The 14,144-nt window shown below is 37.9% G+C and overlaps 1 protein-coding gene across 1 annotated transcript in view; it reads left to right on the top strand.

Annotated features, from left to right (window-relative positions):
- zbbx (zinc finger B-box domain containing) overlaps positions 1–13,754 on the top strand; it is a 98,555-nt gene extending 84,801 nt beyond the window's left edge. Inside the window, exon 22 of the mRNA XM_008106076.3 lies at positions 11,870–13,754. Coding sequence (XP_008104283.1) covers positions 11,870–12,007 — 138 coding nt within the window. The 3' untranslated portion in view covers positions 12,008–13,754. The remainder of the gene's footprint in view (positions 1–11,869) is intronic.
- The last annotated feature ends 390 nt before the right edge of the window (positions 13,755–14,144 follow it).

Raw genomic sequence — 14,144 nt, 5'->3', positions numbered from 1 at the left:
AACTTATTGCTTAGTGCATCTTGCAGCAGGGAACATGATTTTGCCATAAGGTGAACCCCAGGTGAGTTCAATTTGTGAGGAACAGATAGCAAACCTAGTGGGAGGCCTGGAAAACAGGTGCCTTCCCTCTCGTTTTATATCTTGATCATACAGCGTTACTAAGAGAGCATGAAAAACCACTTCTGCTGGATGCAACGAATGATTAGGAAGCACAATAACCTTACCCCACACCAGCCTAGAGTGTGAGCTGAAAGGAATTAAAGCAACGGAGAGTCTGATAGTACCTTAAAAAGCAATGGCAGCTACATGTTTTTAATGAGAAGCCTTCAGAACCATCCGGGAAGCAGAAAGCCCTACAGATTTTAAAACATTAACTAAGAGATTGTATTACTTCGGCACTCTTTTGAATGCTGTAAATGGCAGAAGTGGGAAATCTTACACAAAGGAAGCTGTTTGACAAACCTTGGCTGCATGAAAACTGTAATAGCATCACAGAGTTAGCTGTAAGGAGGACTATCAACAGAAATCCTGTGGGTTTCAGCTGATAGTCCTCTCTATAGTGGCTTCCAGGTATTTGGAGAGCTGTCCAGGTCACCTAGCATTTAAAATGGAAGAGCTGTATGAGAGGAGAACAAAGGCCTTTAATATCCTCACCCACAGTGAACATAGAGACAGCGGACTGATGCATCTTCATACTACAAAATTATAGTGTATATCAATCCATTTCATTTGCTGTGGTTCCATGCTATGCAATACTGGGGTTATAATTACATGAGGCACTAGAGCGATCTGGCTAACAACTCTATATAACAACCCTCCCTTAACTGCCAATCTCATGATTTCTTAGGAGGAACATAAGAGAGTCCCCCCAGGGTTGAGAAGGGCAGGGTACAAATATGGTAAATAAATAAATAATAATGGCAGTTAAAATTGAAAATAGCACTATAATTATGTAGTTCAAATGGGCCCCAGATCATAGCCTGCCCCACTTGCGTTGAAGTGTATTACTTATCTATGCAGGATCATAGAGTTAGAGAGGGTGGGGCATATGTTGTAGAATCCAATAAAACTGAGTGCCATTCAAAACAAGACCTTCATGTACTGCACCCACAGCAAGTAACCGTCCAACTTCTTTTTGAAGATGCCATGAGAAAGATATTACACTTCTGTAGATAACTGCTTCCATTGTCAAACAGTTTTACCATTGAAACATTCCTTCTAATATTCCATTGAAAAGTTTCCCCATTATTTAAAACCATTAGCCTTGATCCTACCTTGTTGGGCATCAGAGAACATCTTTGCACCCTCTTTTCTATTGCAGTCTTGAGGTATTTAAAGCAAAGACTGACTACTGTGAGGTCTTCAGTCTTTGCTTCATCAAGCTGAACATGTTCAACTTCTTCAACCTTTCCTTCTGTGTTTTGTTTTCCATACCCCCCCTTCTCTGAACCTGCTACAACCTGTCTATATCCTTCTTAAAATAAACACAGTTTTGCAGATGGGGCCTGGCTAGCATAAATATAGTAAGACTATTCATTCTATTAAAGCAGGGTAAAATATTTTTCTCTCTGCTCCAGTATCACACTCCTGTGACATTTTGCATTTGTTACTGTTGAATCGTATTGTATTACTTTCAATTTCCAATTTTCTACTTTCCTTATTGAATTATGCTTCTATCTTTCAATGTGTTACTTCCCCTTCTCATCTACAAACTTTATAAAGATTCCTGCTGCCGATTCAATCTAAGTCGTTGAAAAAAATGACTAAATTTGCTATTTCAAAATTATTATTTGTACATACACTTTAGGATTTCTGCTTGCTTTCTTGCTTCTTTTCCTCCAAAAATGGATGGACCTCACTATCTGACTGTGTATAAATTATGAGCTGAAAAGAGAGCCTTGGGAAATTCACATTGTCTTTGGAAGTGGTCACCAACAAAGGTTTCCTTTGCATCCCCGCAAAGGGGTCCCCAGAGAGTGATTGGCTTTCCTCAACACAAAGGGTTTTCCTCAAGGCCTTAAAACCAGAGTTGACTCACAACAAAGAATACTTTAGATAACTTGAGCCAAAGCTGCATAGGGGTTTTATAAATCATAATTGGGATATCTCAATCCCAGGACTTGTATACTCTCCCCTTGTCATGTATCATGTTCCGCAGTTGATAGTGGTTGGTTGTGTCAGGCCTAGCAGTTGGTGATGGAAGAGATTAATGTCAGTCCTAGTTCTAAAGGGCAGAGTAATCTGTAAATCAGAATTTGCTGGTGAAAGCAATTAAGGGTGGAAGCATGCAAGAGATAGAATGCAGCGGGGTTTAACTAGTTATAAGGAGCTAGCCTGGAGACTGATATTCAGGAGAAAAAGTATTTGTTCTATTTGGCTGTGGATGCTGCTGTTTTTTTCCCCCCCAGGTTCATGGATTTTTAGTATTCTGACATTTCTCCTGAACTCTTGGAACCCTGGAACCTTGAATCTCTGGACTGGCTATTGACTAAGGTATAGATCAGTGATTCCCAAAGTGGGCGCTACTGCCCCCTGGTGGGTGCTGCAGCAATCCAGGGGGTGGTGATGGCCACAGGTGCATTTGAATGTTTTAACTTTTTTTTGTATTACCTTTCTATTCTGAGTTCAAAAAATAGTTTCATAATTTCAAACTTCAATGTTTCTAATTTACACCTTTCTTTACTATATTTTACTAGAAAGGTAGAAACATTAATACATATATCTTTCTGTTTAATTGCTATTAAAATTTAAAAAAATAATTTCCAGGGGGCGCTGAGTAATATTTTTTTCTGGAAAGGGGGCAGTAGGCCAAATAAGTTTGGGAACCACTGGTATAGATTGTTGATCCTTGGATTTTAATCATTGAACTCTCAGCGTTTGACTACTGGACTGGACATTTGACTATGGTGTTTGTCTAAACCTGCACCAGTCTTTGTATGATATTCTGTGATTGAGTACTATCTTTATGTTTTGTATTTGGACTATGAAAACAGTCAGACAGTAAGTGCTGCTTTAATGAAACTGTTTGACACAAGCTCAACATTTGTTTTGGTTCACCTCTGCCTGCATACTTGCAGAGCCCTGGATTTATGACACCCCCAATCCTCTTTGTAAAGAGAAGGAATCTCAAGGCAAGAACTCTGTCTTGGAAAAAGAAGTGTGCGTGTGTATGTATGTGTGGAAGTATATATCCCTTTTCAAGTTCGGGTGAGAGCTCTGCCTTGAAAAGAGTTTTGGTGCTTATTATTAAATGGCAAATTTTGTATAGCTGTGGTGCTTAATGTGTTAAGGGCTGCCTCTTGGAGGCCCACACTTGTATCACCATCCGGGTCTGCCCACTGTGACATCACAAAGGGGCACCCCTATGTATTAGATTTTGACCTTAGGACTTAGCTCTAGCAAGACTATTTCATTTTCAGCCCTTTGAATTGTGTGCACAAGGAGACTTATGGGAGGAAGATTTGTATATCAAGCAATGAAATAAGATAATGGAAACTTTATACCTGATAAGCTCTTTTTTTAAAAAAAATCTGGATAAATGCTACATGGAAAGCTATGCCGAAACGATGCCTCCGCATGCAGCATTCTTCTCAGTTCAGAAATCCATCTTATGGCTGGTATGATATCTGAGCAATGCTAAATATGGATAGCAGGACCAAGTACCTTTTTTGTAGAACTGCATTTGTAGTGTTGTGTTCATAAAATCTAAATTCAAATGTAAAGATAGAGAATTACTTTCGGCTCAGAAAAAGTTTTTGTTGACAAGTCACACTCAGGATTATTAATACTAGTACAGAACTGGAATTTGCTGTCATAAAACAAGCTTGAGGAACACAAATACTTTACAAGTCCTGTTTTCCTTTGCCTCCTAAATATATATTTATAAGTTCGTAAAAAAAAAAGAGTGAATCCCGGAGGACAAGAACTGCCTTCATTTCAGTGAAGATTTTTTTCTCTCTCCAAGTCTTTTGAAGACAGATTCCCTTTCACAGATGTGAAGTCTTTGATGTCATGCTATTTAATTTTCCCATTAACATATAAGTATGTAAACGTGCCAAAGTGGAGGTGAGGTGTGTGTGATGAGCTGAAACTGCAAGAAACAAGGCAAAAGGATATGTTTGAAAGTCCTTAAAAAGGTGAAACCATATACTTGGGCCCTTTCTCAAACTGGATTTACATTTGTCATAGCTTTATATCCATGATAGATATTGTATCATTTCCACTTTGCTGTCACAAAGCAGAGTCCATATCATGGGAAAAAAGAAATCAGCCAGCAATCAGCCACAAATAACATTTAAAGCTTATTGGTCCTAGTTTTCAGATTTTCATATGCAGAGATAGGATACATGATGAGGCCAATGATTATATTCTACATATATAAACATACGTTAGTCTCATTTAGTGCTTTGCTTTGAACAGAAGCAAACTTATGTTAGTGGAGCTAGAAATTTTTCTAACTTACTTTGTAGGCTAACAAACTTTTGTAGTAAATAAGCCAAAATGGAGTTAATTTTTTGACTGTGTTGTAATTGTCATGGATGTAGTTCATATATTGTCATGGAATGAAAAGATGTTGTCTTTTTTCAAAAACCCATTTCCAGTTGTGCTTGTAGAATCGTTCTGAGCAATGAGAAGGGAATGAGGCAGCTGGCTCACCATGCAATCAGGAAATATTTATTTATACAAGTTTGCTTCAGTTAACAATGTCTCTGATAAAGAAGATCCTATTTTTAACAAGGTTTTTATAGCCATCTTTCTCATCCTCTGTGTAGCTGTACATGTTTTAGCAGCACCAGAATTGGGAGGATGGTGAAGGAGGGCTAGAGAACCATTGACACTTGGTGTCAGGCTGAAGCAGTCTATGTGCAGTAAGCAAACCTGGGAAAGAATGACTTTTACTCCAGCTAATTCTACTGTATCCAATCCATGTGTGCTTGCCAACCTCAGATTTCTTTACCAAGCATGTATGACCAGCAAGACCAGAGAGAAAATATCACACACCCCTCCCTGGCACTGTCATGATTTTTTTTAAATAGACCTATACATTTGGGAACTCAAATGGATATCATATGAAAAGTGGAAGCTGTTTTTTTAAATAAATAAATAAATAAATAAAAATAATAATGCACTGAGGCATTTTGAAAGAGAGTTTCAAATTGTCTCAGAAGGTTAAAAATGATGGGAATAGGGATTTGTGTATTTATGCAGAGCTATCATGGTTGTTTTGATTCACAAATAGAGTAAAAAAAGTTTGCTAAAACATGTTGAACCATTAATGGTATCTTTAAGAGTAACATGAACTTGTTGGTGACATACAATTTAGCAAGTTGATTCAAAGGGATCAAAGCACTTAGGAAAGGAACTGGTTTCTTTTAAAAAGCAGTATTTCAGACCCTAAAGATAACACCAGTTAACTATGACAACATGGTGCAAACAAAAAGCTTAAAACTGAGATGTCAAGGATGGAAGCTGGCACTTTTTACTCCAATGTACATAGTATACCTCTTGAAATCCCTTACTGCATCTGATAAGTGATAAAAACAACTTTCTTATCCTTTGACATCTCAGGCTAAGGTGCCCAAAATTAATGCCACATTGAATTCTGACAGAATATTATGATTAAATTACACCTGATTAATGGACACTATCCAAAAGCCCAAATACTGGACATTTTCTCAACAGCGTTATAGAACAGAGGTCAATCATTTGATTTGCTCCTGCATAATTCTGGGAAATGTATTTAAGTGAAGCCAAGGTTCTCTATAGCTAAGAATTCCAAAGGCTCGCCCTGAACTACATTCCCAAAATTCTGCAGGAGCAACTTGGACGATTGGCAGACAATAGTCTCCATTCTGTAACACTGGGTGGAAAAACATATTGCCAAGGACTTGCTGCAAACAAAACATAGATACTGATCTCCTTTGTTGAAATGATATTGCTTTTTAGAACCCTGATCGACAGGCTTGTTGAGATCAGGACCTTTCATTTCAAACGAAAGAAACAAGGTCACTAGACTAAGAAATATTTAGCTATCCAAAACTAGCTTTCACCCACTGGGGATCTGATATAGCAAGCTTCAAAAATCTCACCAACTCACACTGTGCACAGTATAGATTTGTGCCGATATGTTTTGGGTAAGCTTTCCCACAACAATCTTATGACCTACTTCTTCATTTGATATATGGATGTTTCTTCATTTTCAAATACCAACCTTCAATCAAAAACTAGTAGATTTTATGTTCCACCCACAAAATGTTTTGAAATTGCATGCTTCTGTTAAACTGGCAAAATATTATCATCACCACATCTTACATCAGCGGCAGTTTTCCATGTGTTTTCAAGAGTACTCTGTAAACCAAGAACATTTTTTACATGTACACACACCCAGTCTCCAGAATTACATACTTATCATAAAGGGATCACTAATGTCCTTATCACACTGGGACTTTAATATGGGCAGCCCCATTCTTCTGGCACCTGCATAATTCTGGGAAGTGTTGTTTGGGAAGGTAAGGACCTATCTAGCTGAGCACTTTCTCCTTCTACACCCCAAATGGCACAATAATACATATCTTTGCACTTTCGCCTATTCCGCCCCCATTTTATTCTATTTCTCCTAATTGGTGGTCCTTTGTGTTATTATTCTATGTTTAAATTGGTTTTTACTGCTATTATATTGGATTATATGTTTTTTATTTGTTTCATCCGGTTTAAGATGTTGTAGAATATGTATTTTATTTGCTATTATCTATTTTTGGTCTTGGCCCTGTGTAAGCCACCCCGAGTCCCTGCAGGGAGGTGGAGGCAGGATAGAAAAATAAAGTTGTTGTTGTTGTTGTTGTTAGCTGTGTATTCAAAAGGCCCCACCCTAAACTATATTTCCCAGAATTCTGCAGGTACCAGAAGATCGGGGCTGCTTATGTTAAATATCCAGTATGATAACATGGATAGACTTCAAATGTAGATATTCAAATGCTAGCATCTCCAATTAAACACACCAGGAAGCAGTAGCAGCAGGCCAGTTGCAAGACTGAATATGCAGAACCACTGGTCAGTGGGCAACAGTAAATGGCCAAATGGTGTGAATGGTGTGAATAGCAGTTTCCTATATTCTGTGAGATAAAGAGCACAATTGGATAGTGCACAGATGTGTGGAGCTCATTAACAATCTTAATCTTATCCTAATGCCTTTTGCTTTTGAGGGATGCAACAGTATGAGTATATACGGGAGCATGTCCATTCAGATTATATAAGACTGTATATGTAGGATTTTACCACTCTTCGACATTTGAACCTATCAGATTTACTTCCATATGTTGCTTAAGGTGAAACCTTTTTGGCAATATAAAGCTGTGAAATGCAGAGCTGAAGAACACAATGGCTGTTGGAAAATTACCGCTTGTGGCCAACAGAAAATACTGGAAGGGTTTGGTGGGTAATAACAGGACAATGCGAGTTGCACTCCATCTACATCCAGAGAGCCCTGTGAGTAATAATAATAAACTTTATTTATATCCTGCCCTATCTCCCCATAGGAAATCATGGAAATTTACAACAAAGATCGACAAACATTCAATGCCATAAGGTACTAAACAAAAAAACCTTACCAACATCAGATTAATTTCCATATGTTACTTTAGGTGAAACTTTGGTGGCAATATAAAATTGTGAAATGCAGAGCTGAGGAATGCAGTGACTGTTGGAAAACAAGTCAGATAGAAGGAAATATCTCAGGCAGAGTAATCAAGACAGAAGCCGAACAACATCCAGTCGCATACACACAGTTGTGTGTGCATGTGCATACACAAATATACAAAATCTAGCTAAGAAAATAAAATTGCCTTTATTAAATATGTGTAGTTTTACTTACAAATGCTTGTGCCAAAATTCCTATAAAAATCACACACATAAATTAGCAATCAGTGAGCATCATCATCCAATAGTTGCTAACTCTAACAATGACTATGCTGGGTCCGGGGTTCAGGTAGTTGCGATAAAAAATGTAACTTTTCAAAGTTTTGGGTTAAGCAAAACTTGGCTATGGGTTAAAATAGTAGTGGAACTGATTTGTACTTATCGTCTTTCTGTAAGAAATTTAATTTAAAATAATTTATTCCATAAAGGAGTAAAGCCAAATATATCTTAAAATATCTTCCTACAGAAAAGTACTGCCCTGATATAATGAAAAAAATTTGCCAATGAATGCCTTTTTTTTAAAAAAAATATATTCACAACACAGCAAGCAAAATGCTGATTCTCAAAACTGTAGCATTAGTAGCTCTGAAGAACTGTTAATAAGGTAGAATCAGCAATTAGAGTAACTAACTTTGCCTAGAAATGTGCTATTAGCAGGATTGTCAGATGTGGCAATGGTGAAACAGGGGTGGGAATATTTTAAATTAGGTCCTGAGAGACTTGTGGATTATTCAAACATTTCCTCAACTGCATTCATTAAATATATCCGAGCCTGCTGGAAATGATATTGGATGTGCTCTTGCAACTTACAGGGGTTAACTGTTCCTAGCTGTATATCACTGAGGTCAATCCAAATTTAAACACAATCTTTGCAGTTAGAAGAACCCACAATTATTCCAGATACTAGAAGAGATTTTTTTGGATTATAATTCCCAACATGTGCATGTTCTTTTTATTTGGGGGGGGGGGGGGTGTAGAAATTAGTATAACTTTCTCCTAATGCTATCATCTGAACTTACAGTACAGCCTATGACGCATTCTCACATAGCCATTTCATGCCTTGGGATCAGTCAGGATTAGAGAAATGCCTGGCTCTGCCCCTGTAGCCAGATGCAAGTTATTGCATCAGTGCTTAGATCTTCCACAGTATGCCTCTAATATGGTGCCAGGTAATAAACCTCTCTACTCCAAATTATCTGTTTGAAGTTAGTAAAATGGACAGATATTCTCCAGATCCTGACCACTCACCACAAGGCCATGTGGGGCTAGGGACACCAGAACAAGAATGATAAACTGAGGAGGGGATATATAGCTCAATTAATTCTACACTGTATAATTAATGCAGTTTGACACCACTTTAACTCACATGGCTAAATGCTAGTGAATTATAGGAAGTATATTTTACAAAGTATTTTGCCCTCTCTGCCAAAGAGTGTTGATGCCCCACTAAGCTCTTAGTCCCTGGATTGCTAAAGTGGTATCAAACTGCATTAATTATACAGGGTATCTGCACCCTTGGTAAGCATACAAAACTACAGTGCTATGCTGAGCCAGACAGGATTGTAGCACAGCCAGTTTATATTAATGGATTTGTCGATTACAGCCAATGTATTCACCACATTTCATTTTCTCCCTCTACACTCTTTTTTCCTTATTTATGTATACAATTAAAATAATCAAACTTTTGAAAACTGTTACGGCTTCATAGATTCAGATTAGGAAGAGATGCCTACTGCAGAGGACACTTGTGTGTTCATCCCCCTGAAGCCAAAGAATTCAGCAAGTAACTAGCCCTTGGTCAATTTCTCTCTCTAAGCCTGACATACTTTACAGATTTGTTGTGGGGTTAAAATAGGGATGAAGAGATCCATGTTGGGGGTGCAGAGCTCATTAGAAGAAAAATGGGATATAAAAGTGAGAAATGAATAGATACATTTAGGCTTCTCTCTATTTCTCATTTTTCTCTTCCTAAGTTTGTTCCACCTCAATACCACCTCAATTTACAATTCTTAATGAAAACCTGCCAAAACAGTATTGAATTTTAGGTGCAAGTTTGCTTAGTATGTGCATTTTGTATGCAAGCTTGCCTAGGATAAATATTTTTAAATATCCTTAAAACAAAACACTTATCCTTCTCTGTCTTCTTTTTCTCTATTTCCCACTTCCCCCTCACTCTTTCATCTAATGTATGAGGTTTTGTGTGTACTTTCCCCTAAATGACACCTTTTTGTTTAGTGAACTAAACCTTTCAGAGATGAGCCAATACTGAGCAGTAACCACTTTCTGGTTTGTAAATTGATTCTGGAAGTATAAACCAGATACCTTCATATCAAAATGTAAACAGAATGAAATTCTTCCTCATCTTTGTTTGGATCAGATTTATAGTAGCTATTAAAACGGGGGCTTTCTTACAGCCAAAGAAGAATATGCATATGTTAGAGATAAAAAATGTTTGCTGTTAAAGTTCTTGCTGCCAAAGAAACAAGATACCGGAAAGCCATCTCCCTCTTTAGTGGAAACTGTCAAGTTAGAATAAACAGTAAACATCATGCTATGCTATTCACTAACCTGTTTTTTTTCTGGGAATGTGCAAATGTGTGTCTTGAACATTGTATGCAAGTTAGAATAAACAGTAAACATCATGCTATGCTATTCACTAACCTGTTTTTTCCCCCGGGAATGTGCAAATGTGTGTCTTGAACATTGTATGCAATCGAAATTGAAGACAGCCGTCATTCATCAATGTGCATTTCTTTTAATAGGCATCATATTTAACAGTACATTTTCTGATAAAGCAGGTAGTGCTCCTTGCCTTAGGCTAGGTATATTTAAAATCTACAATAGTTTTATAACCGTAGCTTAATCCTAGCTTTTGTCTACGCCTTACACCACTAGAAAAATTATACAGTTTAGCCAATATTGAACCACTTAACATCCGCTGGGAAGTAGCAGCCAGCAATGAAAAGACCAAGGCAGTGACATCTCCAGCCTATTCCCTGTTTGGATATCAACCAGCATGTCAAAGCCTTGCAGCACGAAATAGTTTTCTAAGCTCTACAAAGATACTCGCAGGAATGACTCAGCAAGCGAGAGTCCAAGAGTGGCAGGTTAAAACCCAGAACCTCAATCCATGACTGATACCACCTGAGTCACTCCCTCCTGGGCACACAGAAGCCGTGGAGACTTGGAAGGCTCTGAACAGGCTGCACTCTGGCACCACAAGATGCAGAGTCAACCTTAAGAAATGGGGTGACAAAGTGGAGTCCATGACATGCGAATGTGGAGAAGAGCAAACCACAAACCACCTATTACAATGCAGTCTGAGCCCTGCCACATGCACAGTGGAGAACCTTCTAATAGCAATTCCAGAGGCACTCCAAGTGGTCAGCTACGGGTCAAAGGACATTTAGAATAATGCCAAGTTTTAAACTTTGTTTGTGTTTTTGAATACATTGCAACTGTATCCTTGGTTCGCTTCTGATATGATTAATACATACCCCTACCTTTAAGCCTAACCCTGCTGCCTGTAGTTCTGCAAGATTGTAAGCTCCTTCATGTAAACCCATCATCATATGAACATTGTTTAAGAAGTTGGAATGACAAGGAGAATCTTTTTTTTAAAGATACTGTAGATGAGTATATGAATTAGAAATGGGAAAATTTCTCTGTTCAATCTCTTTGAGCTTCTCTGAAATCCTATCTGAAATCTCATCCTGTTCATATCTTTTCCTGCACTGAAATTAATTCCTATTTTTTCACATCTTTTTTCTACTGTGCACATCTATTTCTGCAATTTGTCTAATTATAGAAAACCTTTTCCCATTGACTGAAGTGTGTGTGGGTGCATAGAATGTGTGCATTTTAATTGTGTGCATTTCTCTTTCCATTCACATTTTTAAATGTGTGTATTGTTATGTACATGCATCATTACTGGGGAATACCCCCAACACAATACAGAGCTGTGAAGCTTAAGGGAAGATGTGCATTTTTCATGACATTTCAGAAGATATAAACACACTACTTTCTGTGTGACTGTTGAGGCCAACTTTTTTTCTTCCATCTGTAGCATGGAGACAGATATAGTCAGAATCACTTGAAACAAACCGTATTGTGCTGTTATGAGCCAGCTACCAATCTTAATGCATTTCCTTATCCCTTGTTTCCTTTTCTCTAGATGTCACTGTCGCATAATAGATGGAAAGTAGTTCTCTTAACCAAAGTAAGAAGTACATGGGAAGCAAGCTGTGATCTGATTTACTTGGCCATGGTTGTCATATCAACAATAAGGTTTCCCCAGCAACTAACAGAATGAATTATTTTAAGGATTTGTTTACATATTCTTTATTAAAAAAAGAATAGACATTACATAATGTGTATATTACTTTTGCTTCACAGTTATGAGAGTAATTAAAGCAGCTTCTCCAGCCATTTCTGTGTTAGTACCAATGACTCCAAATGGGTTTTGTTAATATAATAGATGCCAATGGAATTAATGAAGATTTGCTACTTGCTCCAACGTGTTGCCATTTTCTATCCCAACCATTTACATATTTCCAAAGTATTGGCTTGATTGCTGAGAGGGGGGGGGGGCATAAATTATTACTGTGAGTTTATTTGACAGGATAAACCTTCAGCACCACATAGAGTAGATTATATATGCAAATGCTGCCGTGTGACAGATTTAATATATTTCCCACTCAGGGCTATGCAGTGTCTCTTGAGCTAAGAATATTTGTAAGAAGGAGTACGTTCCCTAGCTATGTGGTGTCCACTCTGAGAGATGGGGCTGAATTGCCTGTTTTGATCCCAAATCTTATTCAGGGCATAACTTTTTTTATTAATAATAATAATATTAATAATTTCTATCCCACTTTTCTCCCACAGGTGGGACCCAAAGCGGCGTACAAAGTTTAAAAACACCAATACATATACATCAACACACAGAATACATAATCAACTAAAACATCATAAATTAACTTAAAAATAACCCAATGTAAACAAATCATATAAAACAATTGCTTCATTCAGTATGGCCACTGGAAAAATTCTGTTATGTGAAGGACCCAAGAATGACCTGTAGACATCATAAATCCAATGATATCCTGCTGTTACAGATCACACAATTATAGAACAATGATTCTAAATTAACTGCTACAGCAATGTGTATGAAATCCAAGGATTTGTAATTTAGGGAGGAACTGGTACCATTGGTTTCATTTATAGACTTCTGACAAATATATCTTCATTTGGCATTTTCTAGGTCTTCCATCATGACAACTGTAAAGGGGACATAGTCTTCAAAATTGTACACAAGGAAGAGAGAAGGGATACAAAAAGTTATCTGATGGAATTGTCCAATAGCATTGATTTGCAGTGCATTCAGAATAAACTCCCCCTCCCCCCGGTGCAGCTGGGGGAGGGAAGTGGCTTTGCCCCCTCCCACTGAAAGAGAGTTGATTGGGGGAGGGGCTTCTAGGAAGCTACTTACACCCATTGTCACTCACCTTTTGGTCATTGACCCACCCGCCCGCCACTAACAGTATAGCTTATGTGGTCGCTTAGTGGGGCCGGGTAGGAATATTTTCCCTCTTATGTTCGAGGAGGGTTTTTCACCTACCCTATACTGTGTATAGTGGCAAATTGGGAGGTGTGGTCAATTAAATAGGTTTGTCAATGGAATTCATAAGGGAATCACATATTTTTAGTGTGTACCACAAGGCACCTCGGTTTTGGTGTAGGCCAGAGGCATGAACCCTCGCCTAGGATTCATACATCCCCGGCGAGGGTAAACGATTATGGCCTAGGAATGGGAGACTATGACCTCAAGCATTCCTGGTGCAGAACTCTCCACCGCATTCCCTTTTAGGTCATCCAGGTTTAGTTATGCTGGGGACCTGGTGTTTCACCCTAAATTCAGTTAAAGGGGTGGTTGGGAAGGACCACCAATATGGGCTTTATGTCTCACCAAATTCATAGATGACAATTGAGAGTTCGATTCAAGTTACAAATTAAAGGTTAATTCGGTAACATTTAATAAAGTTGCTCAGTTTTAAATCCAAGTTTATTGTGCCGGCTCGTTATTTCAGGGGGTTGGAGGGCAACAGATATTAAGATATATAGGGTGTTTCAAAATAATGAATCCAATTTCAAAGTTATATATTTCACAATTACATGCTACAATTACACAAAAAGTTACAAATGATTGAATAAGTTATCAAGTTATCATGTTTTACCAACCATTTTAAAAATGCTCTATGTGCCCTCCATCTACTGTATAGTAGTAGCAGTATCAAATGTGTAGAAGGAGGAGGGTGGAGGAGAAGGGGGTCATATTCACAAGGATGAAATCTACCACTATGTTGATCATTAAAAGGAATCAAAAAGAGGCATGCAGATTTGCAGTGTCAGGATGTGTAAATGATTTACCATTTATTTCTTTAAGTGATAAT

This window comes from Anolis carolinensis, chromosome 3 (assembly GCF_035594765.1).
Source record: "Anolis carolinensis isolate JA03-04 chromosome 3, rAnoCar3.1.pri, whole genome shotgun sequence".
NCBI lineage: Eukaryota > Metazoa > Chordata > Lepidosauria > Squamata > Dactyloidae > Anolis > Anolis carolinensis.
This window is presented reverse-complemented; position numbering and strand designations above follow the sequence as displayed.